The sequence below is a fragment of the Clinocottus analis genome, unplaced genomic scaffold, assembly GCF_023055335.1.
Source record: "Clinocottus analis isolate CAN_PGR_092001 unplaced genomic scaffold, fCliAna1.0.p SCAF_1, whole genome shotgun sequence".
NCBI lineage: Eukaryota > Metazoa > Chordata > Actinopteri > Perciformes > Cottidae > Clinocottus > Clinocottus analis.
The window spans coordinates 13,114,606-13,132,334 of NW_027175820.1; the positions used below are offsets into that span (position 1 = coordinate 13,114,606).

Sequence of the window (17,729 nt, forward strand, 5' to 3'; positions counted from 1 at the left end):
ACATAAGACGAGTCAATAGATGTAAAAAACAGAGCAGAATAGTTTTTGTAATGAAATATTGTCTATTTAATTGGATAATAGAAAAAGTTGCTTATTAATTTTCAATTAGTAATCTGTTAATTATTCTGGCAGCAAAAGTTTCCTTTTCATTGTCACACTTGTCAATTCCATGCGTTATATTGTTGTGGTTTTTCAGCAGCTGTTTACACAAAAACAGAAAAGATTTGGCAATAGTAATAGTATAGTATAGTAATAGTAAGTATAGTAATACACTATACAAACCAAACGCAAACATTGGGTAATAGAAAAAAATCGGTGTAGCTTTGAAAATTGACAGCATTGTGTATTCCTGTTGCCATGAATTACAGTAACACTGTCACAGTTGCTTTGCCTTAGCCACGTCTTTGACATCTTATTTCACTCATTATTTCAACTCATCAACCCGTATGTTTATATTTCAGTCAAAATGAATGATAACGAGGGAATGTTCATGTTAAACCAAATAAGATATTTTGCCCTAAATTCTATTCCTACATTGAAAATAATAATAAAAAAAATCACTTCCTTCCCGTCATGATCTCGCCCCGAAGGCGGCATGTTAATACACCAATCGGAGCCTTTCTTTGACCCAAGCTCAGCCAATGGGAGGCCACGAAGTTATGACGTGTCAGTGGGTGTGATCCCGCAGGAGGAAGCGTCAATCCATCGAACAATATAAAAAAAGTTTTAAGGTAAGTTTGTACCCACTTTAACAACGACTTACTGTACAGTGACTATACGGAATGGTGATTTAGAAACCACGTCAGTGGCTGAGCAGTGACGTAAACACTTTCAGCACTTTATTTGTCGTACCGTGGCCGACGTTTTACGGCAGTTGTGTTCAGTTACGCCGTGAGGTTTATCAACACAATCCAAGGCCGACCTCCTTTCACGTCTTGTAAAGGAAACACAACTTTCGCTTTTAAAAATTACACGGTTCACGTCTCCGATCAAGCTGCAATGTGCCTGTAAAGTTATTGATCACATATTCACGCCAACAGGAAGTAACACGCTAACTTCACGTCAGAAAGTCACGTGTGACATTACTACAGCAACCACTTTCTTTAACTGTCGGCCTGTATTTACCCCCTTGACATTATAGTAACACATGGAGGCATTTATACCATACAGGTGTCTCTGCTGTACACAACATGAGTGACAGTAGTTTCACAGGAGCTTCACTCATTTAAAGAAAAGGTTCAAATGAAGTTTAAAACTCTCAAAACAACACACAAGCCCATGTATGTTAAAAGCATTTCTACTCTCTGTCATTGTTTTTTGTATCCATTCATACTAATTGTAAAGAGATCCCTTAAATGCTCTGTTTAATCCCTGCCACAGAGCAGCTGAGGCCTATCTGACCAGCTCAGCGTGAAACCTCTGTGAAAACAAAATCAAAGAAAGTTTCACACTTAAAATACTGTTACTGGAAAGCACGGATTTGATTTTTTTTAATACTTGTTTTCTGTGACTGGATTGATTGACTAATTATTTCCGCACGCTAACATGGTTGCCACTTACTTTTTCTGTTGATTTTCTAAACTGATGCTTCCGGTCTCTGGTTGGTCAGATCACTAAGTAATGCTATAAAGAAAGCTTTTCTCCGCCAGTATGGGTAGCGGTACTGATGACTTTGATCAATAACTGTTTCTATGAGTGTGTATACCCCTGTGGGTATTGTTTTGTGACAGATTGGAAACATTTCCTTACTTTCCTTCAAGCCCCCACACAACCTGTGCATTGGCAATATGACACTTTATTCATCAAAAGATAATCAACAGATCTTTTGGTCCGTTAAGTTTACATCCAGAGCTATAAGCATTAAAGACAACAACAACAGAAAAAAGTACAAATCCTATCGTCACATGAATGTTAAGTTATTGACATCCTTGTGTGAATCAATATATTTCACCCAAATGTCAGCCAAGCTGTCCAGGGAATACTCGGGGTTGCCTTTTGACAGCAAAAGCTAAATGATATATTTTAAGCTCCCGATGATCACTTAATCCTCATATAGCTGTTGAACAAATCTCACAGTATATTTTCAGAGTACCGGTAGATAGGATAGCACATAATTATATACTGGATAAGTTGTGGAGATTCCTGTCGAGCCAGCCGCCAAGTATACTGTGTATTAGTGAAATATGAGGACATGCATATAATCCAGCTCAGAGGATGCTCTTTCTGCATCCTGTCCATAGAGACAGCACCTAGAGTGCTAACGGGCTAACGGGCGTGTACAGCAGTTAGGGGCTCGACGGGGGAGGGGAGGACTGAGATTAAACATGTTTTTATGTAATGAGGGTTTCAAAAGGAGGCTGGAGTAAAAAGGTTAAAGAGGAGTGAAGCCGAGGCAACCAGGGAACACAAGGACAGAAGTTGGTTTAACTCTAAGAGGAAACATATTTCCCGTGGTCACATGTATATTTAGAGAGGTTGCACGATTTATTTTTCTCTTCGCTTGGATTGGACATGGTTTAGTCTGCCTCAGTTGAAAGAAAAAGCACATATTGAACATTTCATCAATTTCAAAATGTTATGGACAATTTAGTGCAGTTGTTGTGTAACCAAAACAATATCAACGTTTTTAGTCACCACATGTGTTTAATAATTTATTCAGTATCGTTTCAACAACATTGATACATGCTTCTTACAATATTACAGAGCCAGAGGTGATGTAATAGATAACCAAAGATATTCAATCATAGAAAAAACACATCCTCACATTTAAGAAGCTGAACCAGTGAATGTTTTGCAACTGTGCTTAAGAGTTATGCAAACAATTGTAATCTCACATATTAAATGTCCACGAGAAAGCACACAGAAACCACTCAACCTGATTCCTTTAAAGCTACACTCAAATATCAGCTGCTGTTAAATTGCATATTAAACTTGGGTACTTATTTTTGTTTACCTATAAATAAATTAAGTTGTCACACAATGGTAAGATATTGAATGAGATCATGAATATTGTGTATTGCTGGTTCACTAATCCTTTGACAGTGTCGACCTATGTGGGTTTTAGTTTTATTCAGGTGCCATGATATATGAACATACTATATGATCATATAAAATGTTTACAGTATTATGTAATGATAGCACTAATTAAAAACAAGACAAACACGATCAGTCACTTATATTTAAAAAAAATATATATTTGGGGATTTGTGCCATTTATTAGGATAAATACAATAGGATGATGCAGCAATCATACAGACACTACAAATACACACAGGGACATACATTACTTTGTCAGTCCAGTTCATTGACAGCTGGATTCACAATCAAAATGAAATACAAAAGAAACAACTGTTCATGTTCACTTTCACACTAATTGAGGAAATGTGGACAATCTAGGCATTTCATGGGATGAGCATCATGAAGGCAATGAAACACACCGCTGATCTAAAAGATGGCCACATCTTGACCTTCCCAACTCTCAATGTCACAGCAGGGCTTTTGGTATGTAAACCTCTCAGGGTTTTTACTTTGAACCTGTTTAAAGTTCAGGGCTCTTTTACTTTCTTCTGATTTAGAACACAGTTAACACATATGTTGGGAAGAGCTGCGTACACACAGCAAATACCTTTAGTCCCAGTCAGTGTTGTGATGATGTTATGAAGAGGAACGTGACCAACACAATGTGGAGATAATGATTCTTTCTCTGCCATATTTCAAAACAACCTAACACACAATTTAACTAATTACTCTTAGTGACTTGTGTTGCTTTCATGTTGTGTTCAGAAGATGGCAGATAAGACTGTGGATCGTGGGCCGTGGACTGGATGCGCCGTCATGTTTCTGCAGTCTCTCTGCCCTGGTGTGAACCTGCTCTCTCTCTTCAAAGACAGAGAACAGGGAAAGTTCATCGTTTTCAAAGTCATCAAGCTGACACTTATAGGTGAGCCGCCCCCCACGAGTTAAGCTCCTCTCAGCATGCCTTGTATACTAATTCAGATGAAAGATGCCTTCATCGTGATACATCTGCATTTTCTTGGTTGTCATGTTTATTAATCTGTATTTTATGTGGTCAGATTCTGCGGGAGGTCTGGATGGTTATGAGATACTTAAGTTCCATGATGCCGACCCCTTTCTGGGAGTGGAGGTGAAGTTTGAGGATGTGGCAGCATGTCAGCAGTTCCTGGAGAGCTACAGCTCTGGAGCGGTGCGTCAGTCCCTCTCTCAACACGCCTTCCGGCTTCTTACTCTTCCCCAAGAGTTCACAGTGGAAACTCAGCTCAAGGCCAGCACACACATCCTCGATCTCTATCTGGACCAGCTGGATCTTTGCCTACAGCACATCCATCTGTCACAGGTATACTTGACTTCTTTGTTTGTCTTTTCTTTTGCAATTTGAGATGCAGTATCAAGGCATTCCTTCAGCCTGACATTGTGTTGATGTCAGCTGATTTATTAATGTGATTTTGTTAGGGTTGTGTTTATGTCAGCTGATTTATTAATGTGATTTTGTTTTGTTTTGGCTTAACCAAACACTAGCGAGTGATGTATCCCGCCTACAAAAAATTTCTGTTCATGATGAAACTTTTTCCACATTGATCAAAGAAAAAAGTAAATACTAGTTGTTATTTCTGCACTATTTATCATTTTTGGGAATCCAAGAGAACTTGCCGACGTTACTCATCATCTCCTCCACAAAGTATTTTTATAATTCCCTCCACAATCAGACTGAAACAAAACTGAATTTCATATTAAAACTCCAGTTTGATGTTTTCATATCGAGGAATCAATCTTTAATGAGGCCATATAATATTATCCAAGAAAATATTTGGAAAAACTTCTCTAGTTTGGCATCTGTCACCAGATCGTTTGTATTATTTCCTGCTGGTATAAAATGTATTAAAAAAGATTTCGGCATACGTTACATACTGCTCATAGCATTTTACCATCATAGTCAGAAGGACTCATACATATCCAACTATGATTAATCAATAAATATAACAATGTAAAACATTTGATAAGGATTTCTAAGGTCACGTTATATGATACTTCAGAATTTCTGGTCACTCACTGACTATAATTACCATAGTTTTATCCTCTTTTTCTAACATTACACTGTTAAAATGCTTTATTATGTTTGTATTATATGTTACTCTTAGTGATCATTGTTTGCATTAAGTAAAAATTGCTATTGTTGTTGATGTTTTTTTCTCACTTTACTTAGCTTTAGTTTTGTTATGTCAGTCCTGTGGGTGGCAGGATGTAAACTCACAAAAACAAGAGAAAAAGAGGGTGCGTTCACCTGAATGTTGTCATTGCTTTTTATCAGTGTGCGTGAACTTTGTCATTTTGTGTCAGCCGGAACGTCTACGCGATGAGGAGATTGATCATCTCGAGGAGCAGCTGGCCCGTGGCTCGGCCAGACAGGAAGAGTGTCCCGTCCCCAGCAACTGCTTCAAATTTCAGAATAAAGTGTTTGGTGAGGCGAGACAACCATTTCTACTTTTGAGCCTTGTGTAAATTGGCCTTCACAGACTTTCTGCCAGATTTTTTGCCAAGGTCACGCTGGAGATTAAAAAGCATCTAAAAAAAACTTAAGGTGCTTGGTGACTTATATTCTGAGATTCAGAAGCACACGTCTTCTGAATGCTGTCCACTTTCAATACAGCATATAAAAAAAATACTTCAATGCTACATTTCTTCCAATCATTTCCCAAAGCATACCATAAGATTTTAATTGATTTCCTGTCTTCCAGGCAGCCATGTGTTTCACTTCATCCAACGTGTTGGACGGAAGTTCAGATAAGAAACTTGCTAGTAAAATAAAATCCATGAGACAGAGCACCAGATGGTATTTATCGTATGCAACATTTGTGTCAAAACTGCATGTTTGTACATTCTGAAGGTTCAATCGTTTGAAATCGTTGTTCATGTCTTCATTTGAAGCCTCAGAATCTGAGATTTGTTGGTCTGTAGGCGTGGGGGAAAAATCAATACAGCATAGTATCGCGATATTTTGCGTGGCGATATTGTATCGATACACGGAAGCAGAGTATCGATGTTTTATGATATCAATTATAAACTTTTTGGTCCTTGAATAATGAAATCAATTGTTTTTTGATTGATGTAAGATGAACAGACTGAAAACCTTATCCTCTTCGATACAATAGTTGACAAACTTTTCCTTTGGGGACAATTTGTTGTGGAAAAAAGGGAATATATTGCAGTATCGTGATAGTATCGAATTGGGACTCAAGTATTGTGATAAAATTTTATTGTGGGACCTCTGGTAATTCCCACCCCTATTGGTCTGTGGACCAAAAGTTTATAATGCCACACATTATCCATGTTGCAAGATGGAAACAAGACATTATCTATGTTGTTAACACAACATCCGACACTGACAGCATTCAGAGCTTTTTGTCATCTGAATCTCTAATCCAACCTTTTATAAATTGATGGTCGGTCTATGGCAAGAGATTAGTGAGAGCAGATAATGTATTTGGATTGCATTGATTTGAATTTGTCGACCTCATATTGAACTGTTAAATTAACATTAACTGATGAGGCATTAGACTGTCTTGAAAGTTAATTTGATTTTCTATTTTCGTTAATTAAAGATTTGATTTCAGTTCATGTAAATGCAGTTTCAGCTTCCTCAGAAACACAACTGTGTCTGGGCATCAGGGACTTCTGTTCCCTGAGTGCCTCCTTCAAGGCTCCAACAGCCCAGACTGACCTGGTTTCTAGTTGACTCTGATAATGAAACATGATTTTGTAGTAAGCCAAATTTGAAATGAAATAAATGTATTAATTACTAATGGATTTCTCTTAATACATGACAAGCCCAAATTCATGCAATTTTAAATGCTCTGATCTCTTTCCCCGGACAGTTCTCAGGTGGCAGCATGTTTACAACCATGAAGACGCACAAGTCAATATTTTTGTATCGGGAATGGTTTTCGTCACTGAATAATGTGAAAGCTGTCGCTTGTTTTGAAAAAACTCAGAGAATTATCTTCATCTCCACTCAGCTTTAAGGAGCATTTTAGCACGTATTAGATCACTGTTTTGGTTTTATGACCTCCACTTTAACAGTTTTAGACCTCTGCTCAGCAACAAACAGCAGACAGACACAGTCATTAACTAGCTGGTGAACATAGTGGAGCATTTAGCAGCTAAAGACACCAAATCAGACTTTAAAGACAGTTCATAATAATAATAATAATAATAATAATAATAATAATAAAATATTTCATATAGCACTTTCTAAGTTGTCATAGACACTTAATTTAATATTGGACTTACATTTGTCACTTCAAAAACACAACTCATAATTAATGCTAACTCTTTTCCCTTCATCTTTTACTCTTTGGCCCATCAGAGGACCGAATGCTGACTGCAGGAGATGTCCAGAGCTTTTCTAACGGAGTGGGCCGTCAGTGGAAGCATGTAGGGAGGGCCCTGGGGAAGAGCTGCCGGGCTCTGAAGTGTTTGGCCATAGACAACCTGGCCTACGAGTACGAGAGAGAAGGGCTGTATGAGCAAGCCTATCAGCTGCTCAGTCGCTTCATCCAGGCAGAGGGGAGAGCAGCCAAGCTGAGCCGACTGGTCAAAGCACTGGAGGACTGCAAACTCACCAATCTGGCTGAAAATATTCTGGAGATACAGCCATGAGAATAACTCTGTGTGCTTTTGTTCTGTGTGTACGAGTTTTGAAAACTGAGGGGTTGACAGATCCTCTCTGCATGAGGAGCGGTTGACATTGTCCTGCCTGCTTATCATATACAGCATGCGTTTCTTCTTGATTGACTGCATGTCAATCAAAATCATTCCTGTGTGTGTGTGTGTGTGTGTGTGTGTGTGTGTGTGTGTGTGTGTGTGTGTGTGTGTGTGTGTGTGTGTGTGTGTGTGTGAGAGAGAGTGAGAGAGAGAGAGTGTGTGTGTGCACTTGTCAGACATACACTTTTTTATTGTGTGAACACATCTGTGAGAATTGATTTATATCATGATTTGCTTTTCAATAATTAGCGGTATTGTTTCATTTATAGGAAATGATCTGTCATCACTGTTTAAAGGACATGCTGTCTTGAGTTAAATGCACTGTTAAAACTGTTTATGTGCTTGATGTCATTTTACAGATGAAACCTACCACAATTGAAAGTTATTAAATTTTGTTTCATACAGAATGGTTGCATACAAATTAAAATGGTTGTTTCAAAAAAAGTCCTTATGTTTGTGTTTAATGCATTAGTGTAATTAAATCTGAAAACATAATTTTGTGAAAATTCCCTCAGGTATAATTTTGTGTTAATCCTCCCTCCCTACCATCACTCCCTGCCACTCACACACGTGCACATGCTCATATGATTAAACTGTGCTGATTATGTTGCTGAATGTGTATATGGGTCTGCATGTGTCGCATTGTGGGAGCCCAAGGGCAGAAAGGTTGAGGGCAAGGCTGAGGTATGTGTTTTTCAGAGATTTTTATCTCAGCTCAGCTGATGGACAGAGTCTCCTCAGGTTGAGCTCCTCTGCTGGTTTCCATTCAGATCCACTGTGAAAGCCCCCCCCCCCCTCCTGTGTTACTCTACTTGACCATCCATCCAGATGTGATGTGTGGATTAGAAGCTTTTAACACACACACACACACACACACACACACACACACACACACACACACACACACACACACACACACACTCGTATAATTTCTATATAGTACAGCTACAACCCCCAACATAGACATACACATTTTAAGTCATTATAAACAATCGTCTGGTATAGACTGAGATTATGTCAGAAGTCAAACTTCTGGTAATTTTGTGAGTTTACAAAATGTTGAGTTGATGTTCTACCCCGAACAAAAACATTGTACATATTGGGGATTGAAAGCAAATGTATTTTATTTCATGATCAAGAGAACTGGAAAGCGAATAGGTACTTACTCTATGAATTTACTCAAGCACTAACAGAATTTAAAGGTATTTTATGTTTTCTAGGTGGAGCCTCTCGCTTCCCTTTCCCATGGCTTCGTTAATTAAAAATCTGTATTTAGGCCCAGTTCTTCCTTTACATATCTCGGTATTATACAACGCCTTTCATAATCTTATGAAGTACAAACGTACCATTTTTTTAATGCAGGACCTTTACTTATAACAGTGTATTTGTAGCCTAGAGGCATATTTTACGTAAGAACGTGATCTCAAGGTCCAACTCCTCTACAGTCCTTTTTTTTACTTTATTGTAAAGCTAAACAAACAATTGATGAACCGCCTATATTTTATGTCGGCTAATTAAAAGAAACCGTTAATATTGTGCTGCTTACGCCATCACACGTGTGTGCCAGGCCTGTTTGTGTAATTACACGCTAGTGCGGTACGTGTAGAATAAACGACTATGAGTGTTTGAGGCTTTTTAATTTCAACTACTACCATTAATGCCACGAGACAAGAGGGCAACATTTGCCATTTAAACGGCTCTTTCATTTGAATAATCTTTCACGGGATGTGATTAAAGCCCGGTTGCTGTGACGTAAACGAGATTTTCCGCGTTAGGTTGAGTCTCGCGCAGCCAGCTCTGCTTCACTCCTCGTCCTCTCGCGCGCCTCCTGCCTGCCTTCGTGGACAGCTACGATGAAATCGCTCGCTCTCGCTGTCATCATCACCACCAGCACCGCCCTGTAGAGAGAGAGAGAGAGGGAGAGAGAGAGAGAGAGAGAGAGAGAGAGAGAGAGAGAGAGAGAGAGAGAGAGAGAGAGAGAGAGAGAGAGAGAGGGAGAGAGAGCCCCCCCCCTCCCCACCTAACAACAACCCCAACCCCGCAGGCTCGAGCACAACGACCCCACCCCCCAACCCCCTCTGAGAGAGGAGACGGAGCGAGAGAGGCGCATACAGAGTCACGGAGAAAACACCGTTTCGGGATCCCGGCTCTGTTTTGCCCTCAATCCGGGCCTAATGCTGTAGCAGACAGCGCAGGAGGAGAGCTCGAGTGAGAGACAGCGCACTGATTGAGAGTCGGTGAGGGACAGGGCGGACCGGAGAGACGACGGGATTGCTCATTCGCCTGGAAACATGGGATGTACACTGAGCGCCGAGGAGCGCGCTGCTCTGGACCGGAGCAAGGCCATCGAGAGAAACCTGAAGGAGGACGGGGTGGTCGCCGCCAAGGACGTCAAGCTGCTGCTGCTCGGTAAGAGAGGAGCCTCTCCGGCCGCGGGGCTGCTGCCGCGCCTCGGCGCGGCGCGGCACGGCGCGGCTCGGTTTGTGGTGGGACTGCATGGGGCGGAGGTGCTCTCCGTGGTTCTGATTTCACTGCCGGGTCTCACTCTGCCCTCCGTTCTTTACAGGCGGCGGGGAGTCCGGTAAAAGCACCATCGTCAAACAGATGAAGTGAGTGTCTCTTGTTCTGCTTCTTTTAACCCTCTCCGACTCCGCCTGAGTAAAAGGCCCGAGATTGCGCCTCCCATATCTGTGCTAAGGCAGGTTGAGCCGCCATGTTTCGAGAGGCCGTATAGCACCGGAGGAGTGCCGGTGACTCGAGCACCTCCTTCAGACGGACAGCGAGGCTGCGGAGGCCGCCCCGGGGCGCCTCAGGGTGCTGTTCACTGCCTGGGTGCTGAAATGTAGTTAACGAGGGTTTTACTTGACTACAGTGAATGTGCGACTGGTGATATGTGGGTGTTGTTCCTCTGTGTGTGTGTGTGTGTGTGTGTGTGTGTGTGTGTGTGTGTGTGTGTGTGTGTACGCGTGCGCGTGCGTGTTATGCCTGTGTGTGTGTGTGAATTACATTGAGGTCACTACAGCTCCATTAGTGAATACCTCTGCTTTTAATCTTAATGGCTTTAAGTGCCCGATATCGCCGGGAGTACTTTGACTATAAAGCGGATTTACGCAGAAATATGGCTTCTAAAACCGCATCTAAACCTTCCCTGTCTAAGCTAAATCATCTTTTGATGTTTTAAATCACTGTTGTTATTTTCTCTAACCCTCTTAGTTAAGTTTCTAGATATGTTACTGGGGAAAAGGCACGGTCCGCTGTAGGTTGTACATGTTGTCTTGTTCAACATCTCCCCGAGCAGCAGTGTTTCTCTCTGCCTCTGTTCTGCTCAGCGCATCCCGGCCTGCAATGCACTGACTGCACCCTCCCTTCCTCTCTTCCTCCCTCCCTCCCTCCCTCCCTCCCTTACTTCTTTCCTCCATGCCCTGCTTCCTCCTCTTCCCTTCACCTCATTACCCTCCCTGTGCATGGTCTCTGGTCGTCCATAAATCACTGCTGTGCCCTGAACACAAGACACTGGGTCCAAATAGTGTTTACAAATACGTTTCAGGGTTTGTTTTAGCCTCAACAAGCCGCAGATGGATGGGTGTTGCCTGCCTACCAAGTGAGGGTCATAAAGTTTAGGTGTTGGGGGGCACGTTTAGCATGCTCTGTTGTAATATGACCACTTATCATCATCAATATTATCATAGTTAGGTGATGTAAGTTAGTATGAAGGATGATCATTTAAAATGTGTGATCCGGGCATGGATGTGTGTGGAGGTTTTAATTACAAAGAGAGTGAAACTACACCTGCTGTAGTGTGTGTGTGTGTGTGTGTGTGTATATGTGTGTGTGTGTGTGTGTGTGTGTGTGTGTGTGTGTGTGTGTGTGTGTGCGTGTGTTTCAGAGACCAAAACAGGGAGAGAGAGAGTCTGAAAGGCCGCAGAAAATTTCGAGCAAAACGATTTAAAAAAAAACTTTAAATGGTCAGCAAATGTAATAATTGAGTTTCTTAGCTGGAAAGATTAACACATTGGAGTAGTTTTGATGTTTGAAATGAATGAATGAAACAAGAAGCCACTTCATTGTCTATTTTTAGACTTTTTTGGACACTATGATTGATCAGTTAAGTTTTTATCACTCGCCACATATTGAACAATATTGCTACAAAGATTAGTCAAATAAATAAAAAATGAATCTGCAGTTTGATAACCTTTTAAGGGTTTAAGTCATTTCTACAAGTAAAACATGATATAAATCCCTTTTCTGTCTTTATTAAATGTGAATATTTGCTTTCTTACTTCTCTATTATAACCATCTTTACATTTTGGACTGCTGCATGGTTGGAACGAAATTACAGGAAGATGTGCCCCAACGATGTGCCCCAAACTACTTTAACAAAAATCTTTATTGAACAATTAATTGAGGTATCAATAAATAATTTGCTGAATAACCAATAAAGTATATAATCGTTAGTTTCTGTAATTTTAATTCCTGTGGCTTGTGAGGCCTATAAGTATCTTGCATACACTGAATGCACACAATGTAAATTAAATGCACTTCTTAAGTTTCCCATAAGCACGTTGGACCTATAGTCACAATTATTTTAGCTCTGGAGCAGTAAGTTGATTAATCAATTAGTTTATTGACATATTCATTCTGCAACTATTCTTATGATCAAATGATCCCTTCAGTCATTTGTGTTTAGCAAAAATCCAAAACATTCAATGCTTCCTGCTACTTAAATGTGAGGGTTTGATGCTTTTCTTTTTCTTGAATTATAATAATTTGAATACTGTACTTTTAGGTTTTGGACTAAACAATTAATCAACACATTAATTGATAATAAATGTTTTTATTGTTGGTTATATCCTTAAACTATCCAATGGCCTTTGCAGTGTGAAACTGCACCTCTGTTCTTTTCCCCTGAGGGCTAATATTTTATTTCATAAAACTGTAATTTTGTATGATGTTACTAAAGGTGGCCAGTAAAACATATTTTCATAACGGGCACTGCTCGAGGGAATGCAGGTGAAAAAATATTTTCCCTAATTTATTTTCCTCCTCAAAAATCAAGCACGGCTCATAAAAGAGGCGACAAGAAGCTGGTGAAGTTTCAATGTGTCAGGAAGTTATGACTGATATATTTAAAAGATTCAGTGGACATGAGGTCAGGGCGAGGAGGGTGTGCTGATGGACAATTTAATGATGACCAGACTATAAGCAGTTTAACTGTGCCGCACTAAATGTAACAGTACAGATCTGTGTGGTAGGTTTGATTAGTGCTCTGACTGATTCCACTCCATCGCCCATCATAAATTATAAATGGCTTGAATATCACATTACTGTCCAATTACACATCGCAGACTGAGAATGTGATCAATGCCCATCCCATTATAAACTGACACACTGAAAGATGCGTTTTAGGTAGAGATGGTTGGAAAAAGAGAGAGGGGACAATAATATGTGTTGTGTTTGAAGCCAAATATCACCTGGGACACACACACACACACACACACACACACACCCCACACACACACACACACACACACACACACACACACACAGAATAAAACGCTCTGCTAGAATATGTGGACCTGTCTTTGTAATAAACACAATAATCTTGGTCTGTATGGACATATGGATATGTGATGGTTATTCTCTTAAATCCATACATGTGTCTTTGTGCTAATATCTCTTTGCGCCTGCAGGATTATCCATGAAGATGGCTTTTCTGGGGATGATGTGAAGCAGTATAAGCCTGTGGTCTACAGCAACACCATCCAGAGCTTGGCGGCCATCCTCCGAGCCATGGACTCACTGGGCATCGAGTTTGGAGACAAGGATAGAAAAGTTAGTCACTCTCCAGCTCAAATGCTCACCTACTGACTCTAAATGATATTTTATTTATATTTAAGGGTTGAAATTGGATATTTATCCATTGGATTAAGACATCTAGTTGATGTCACTCACATTAACCGGGAGTGAAACTGGAACTGTCATTTTATGAAACCTAGAAGTTCACTACAACAACATTAAACCACAGATATAAGTTTGCTCCTAATTCTCTGATCTTATGAAACATTTTCGTCCAGGCCGATGCTAAGCTGGTGTGCGATGTGGTCAGTCGTATGGAGGACACAGAGCCGTACTCTGCAGAGCTTCTCACTGCTATGTTGCGTGTATGGACCGATGCTGGGACTCAGGAGTGCTTCAGCCGCGCTCGGGAATACCAACTCAACGACTCTGCTCAATAGTGAGTGGAGCAAAAGGACTATAAGAAACCTGATGTGCAGAAGAGACACCAGTCTTTTAACCCACATTCTTGTTGATCTTTGTCTCTATCAGCTACCTGGACAGTCTAGACCGGATTGGGGCATCAGACTACCAGCCCACAGAGCAGGACATCCTGAGAACCCGAGTGAAGACTACCGGTATCGTTGAAACCCACTTCACCTTCAAAAACCTCCATTTCAGGTATGGTACATGCAGCGCAAGACGACTTGGCCTTTGTCGTTGGCATTGTGTTTACGGTTAGGTTTAGGGATTACAGCTCGATGTCTGAACTGACTTCTTGCACCTTTTCCAGGCTGTTTGACGTTGGGGGTCAGAGGTCAGAGAGGAAGAAGTGGATCCACTGCTTTGAAGATGTGACTGCCATTATCTTCTGTGTTGCTCTGAGTGGATACGACCAGGTGCTCCATGAAGATGAAACAACTGTAAGTGTGACTCAGTAGATTCAGCCTAAATCCCTCTGGTGCACAATTCACTGAGGGCTTCTGACTGATTAAAGACTCCCCGGTTTCCTGAATGGTTTAGACAAACAACTTGCAACAGCGCCAATTTGATTCTGGATGCATTTATATCCTTGCTTTGGACCTTTGTCTCTCGCCGTCTCGATTTCCCATCTGCACACTACCGTTACTGATCTATTAAAAACAAATGCTTAAAAAATTACAGTTACATTTTGACAAAGCCAGCACACTTTTTTTGTGTCTTTTCTTGTCCTCAGGTCAAACATAATTACAGAGCATATGCTCTGATTTTAATATCCCAATTTTGCTAACAATACCCTTAGACCCTCAATTTGAATAAATCCAAAATGTCCCGGGTAAGCAGAAACAGTAGAGAACAAACAGTAAAACTACCACTAACAAACAGTAAAATTATGTATTTAGTCATCTTTTAATACATTATTTCTTTACTTTCTTCCTCTGTGGTCAGCCTGGTGCCTGTGGTTTGGATACCAGGAGAGACATTGAGATTTAAATGTATATTTGTCTGTTCCTTTTTAATAATAAATGTTTTAATTCACAGTTGTTTAATCTCCTTGGAGATTAATAAAGTACTTTTCATTTCATTCATTCATTGTTAAACTGGCATTTTGTCATTCAGTTAAGTTATTCTTCTCTACTTCCTGCAGAACCGCATGCATGAGTCACTCATGCTCTTTGACTCCATCTGTAACAACAAGTTCTTCATCGACACCTCAATCATCCTCTTCCTCAACAAGAAGGATCTGTTTAGTGACAAGATCAAGAAGTCACCGTTGACGATCTGTTTTCCAGAATACACAGGTGAGTTTCATCTTCAAGCAGAGCTTCCTCACAAGCAAAGTGATACATGTTGGTCCTTCATGCTGTCTGCTCTTCTCTCTGTCTTGTCTTTAGGTGCTAATACTTACGACGATGCTACTGCATATATTCAGGTTCAGTTTGAGAGTAAGAACCGCTCTCCTAATAAGGAGATCTACTGTCACCTGACCTGTGCCACAGACACAGGAAATATCCAGGTAGTGTTTGATGCTGTCACTGACATCATTATTGCAAACAACCTTAGAGGTTGTGGCTTATACTGAGGCCTGGCCAAGCACAGAGGTTGTTATGGAGAGTATGAGGTGTTAATAATGATAATTTTGATGATACTTAAACACATTAATATGTAATTCTACACGTCCAAATGGACCCAAAGAGCTGCCGTCTGACACCACACTGGATTCTTGCCATGATTTGTTCCCTTCCTCTCATTTTGATTTCAGTATACAACCCCAGTTTGGTCTTATAAAAATGTGTTTTTGAGCTGAATGTTTTATGTTTCGTTGATGACTGTCAACAACTTGGAAGGTGAAAAGGGACAGCACCAGGGTTGTATTCAGCTGAAGCTTCGTTTTGCAAAACTCGGAAATGCAACGCGAGGAGAGTGCAACGTCATTTTTAACCACTGCGCGGACTACTGTCCCATTCTTTATGTGACGTTTTTATGTGCAAGTCTCGAGGCGTTTATATCTGTACTGAAAATAGCCTGTTGTGCTGCGTTTGAAGAGCTGCTGTGTGTATGAAGGTGGAGATGATGATGATGTTGGGGAGGTGCTGTACTCGTGGCTGAGGGTCATGGTTGGGAAGGAGGCTATTTTAACTTTCAGAAGGGACAAAGCTTCCCTCTCCTTCAGTACCACACATGACTGAGTAGCCTGCAGGTCTTTTCCACTCTCTGTTTTCTCTTTTACTTTAAAATATAATGAGAGGATTCTTCTGTTCAGAGTGGCTACCCATTTCCATTGGCCTCCTGTAGCGTGAGGAAATGCCTAGCAGCCAATGATAGCTTAAAAAAAATAAAAATAACATCATATCGGTGCCAACCATCTGAGGACAGATTAGAATCAGAATTCATAGTTCAAGTTCATACTATTAAGTAATATTATTTAAATAACATATTATCATCGAATGATTTATTTATTTAAACCTCATGCCCTACATGCCTCCTACCTCCTGAAATCCCGTGCCACATATTTATTTCCTGACAAACAGGGGGTACACAGACACCTGTCTATGGTTCAGAGGGTAGAAAGCAGCCCTCCAATGACATCTTGTTCTCTGTGTGGTGCTTTACCCTTCGATGTGAATCTTTGTAGAAGTAGAAGACTGCACAAGAACAATATCATTTGAGGCGGCCTCTGACTGGGGAGTCGTGGGTTTCCCCCAACCCTCTTCTTCCGCGATAAGTAAACAGGGAACCATTACCCCCCCCCCCCCCCCCGAACCCCACGCCGTCCCCCCTCCCCCGTCTGTCACATTTCTCTTTTGACAGAGAAAAAGTACAGCTCTTCATTTTCACCTGTGCACCCAGAAATTCTCCCATCTCTCTATACTCTTATCTATCACATATCAGTCCCTATATCCTATCTCCATTTTCACCTTAAAAGCACCGTACTGTATATATATTATGATTATACCAGATTTTTTTTTACTGTGAATGTTTTTGTGCTGCACCCCATCCTATTTGGTAGTTTATTGGTTGCTCTCATGTGGAATGTTTGTGCTGAGCCAATCGAATGTTGTGTTTACATTAAAGCCACACTTTTCCTAACTATTCCTGCCGTTTGTGGTCTGAGTCTGATTACACCGACGAAGGTAAAAGGGTTGATGACAAACATGCTCGCAGCGCCATCCTCTCAGCAGAGGTTTAAATACACACTGACCTGCTTTAATCTTTGCAGAGAATTGAGGTTAGACCGGGAAATTAGGCTGACAATTATGAGAATGGACCACTTTTAATGCTTCATTGCTCAGTGAACACAGCTCTGTATTTAGTGTCAGAAATATGTATAAAAGATTGGGAACTGGTCTTACATCGCAACAGAGCAGCACTTCGTGAATTGTGGAGGATGGCAGGGATCAGAGGCGTTGCAGAGCAGCTCTCAATTTATTAGGTTAAAAGTGTTCCATCATAACAGACAAGCAGCTATTCATATATTGAATGACTAGGCTGGATCAGCTGTCTGACCTGCTTCTGTCAGTTTAATGGGTATGATGTTCATTACTGCTTCGTTTCACCGACGGCTCCGCTCCTCGGTCCCAGTGTGTCCTCGTTTCTCAGAGTCAGCTACAGGTTAACAAGTTGGGACTCCCAGTGTGACACAATTATGCTTTTTAATTACACATTTAAGAGAATATTCTCATACATTACAGATC

At 40.8% G+C, this 17,729-nt stretch overlaps 2 protein-coding genes across 3 annotated transcripts; both read left to right on the forward strand.

Annotated features, from left to right (window-relative positions):
- The first annotated feature begins 518 nt into the window (after window positions 1-518).
- On the forward strand, window positions 519-7,916 carry tradd (tnfrsf1a-associated via death domain). Of its 2 annotated transcripts, XM_068574165.1 has the most exons (6): window positions 519-731; window positions 3,397-3,501; window positions 3,784-3,940; window positions 4,074-4,354; window positions 5,356-5,476; window positions 7,382-7,916. In XM_068574165.1, exons 2-6 carry the CDS (start codon window positions 3,409-3,411, stop codon window positions 7,672-7,674), a joined length of 945 nt encoding a protein of 314 aa, XP_068430266.1. In that variant the 5' UTR covers window positions 519-731; window positions 3,397-3,408; the 3' UTR covers window positions 7,675-7,916. The 2 variants fall into 2 exon arrangements, with proteins under 2 accessions (XP_068430266.1, XP_068430274.1); XM_068574173.1 differs by lacking the exon at window positions 3,397-3,501.
- A 1,907-nt stretch (window positions 7,917-9,823) lies between these two features.
- gnao1b (guanine nucleotide binding protein (G protein), alpha activating activity polypeptide O, b) lies at window positions 9,824-17,127 on the forward strand. The gene is made up of 8 exons (XM_068578400.1): window positions 9,824-10,188; window positions 10,346-10,388; window positions 13,470-13,611; window positions 13,854-14,014; window positions 14,107-14,235; window positions 14,348-14,477; window positions 15,182-15,335; window positions 15,429-17,127. The coding sequence occupies exons 1-8, from the start codon at window positions 10,071-10,073 to the stop codon at window positions 15,614-15,616; spliced, it is 1,065 nt and encodes a 354-aa protein (XP_068434501.1). The 5' UTR covers window positions 9,824-10,070; the 3' UTR covers window positions 15,617-17,127.
- Window positions 17,128-17,729: the final 602 nt, after the last annotated feature.

What these genes read in the sequence shown, in the direction of transcription:
- gnao1b (XM_068578400.1), top strand. Translation starts at nt 10,071, where the DNA reads ATGGGATGTACACTGAGCGCCGAGGAGCGCGCTGCTCTGGACCGGAGC. An exon ending in ACCATCGTCAAACAGATGAA is followed by an intron (nt 10,389 to 13,469) that starts GTGAGTGTCTCT and finishes TTGCGCCTGCAG; the next exon opens with GATTATCCATGAAGATGGCT. An exon ending in TTCAAAAACCTCCATTTCAG is followed by an intron (nt 14,236 to 14,347) that starts GTATGGTACATG and finishes CACCTTTTCCAG; the next exon opens with GCTGTTTGACGTTGGGGGTC.
- tradd (XM_068574165.1), top strand. Translation starts at nt 3,409, where the DNA reads ATGAGCATCATGAAGGCAATGAAACACACCGCTGATCTAAAAGATGGC. An exon ending in AGCACATCCATCTGTCACAG is followed by an intron (nt 4,355 to 5,355) that starts GTATACTTGACT and finishes ATTTTGTGTCAG; the next exon opens with CCGGAACGTCTACGCGATGA. An exon ending in ATTTCAGAATAAAGTGTTTG is followed by an intron (nt 5,477 to 7,381) that starts GTGAGGCGAGAC and finishes TTGGCCCATCAG; the next exon opens with AGGACCGAATGCTGACTGCA.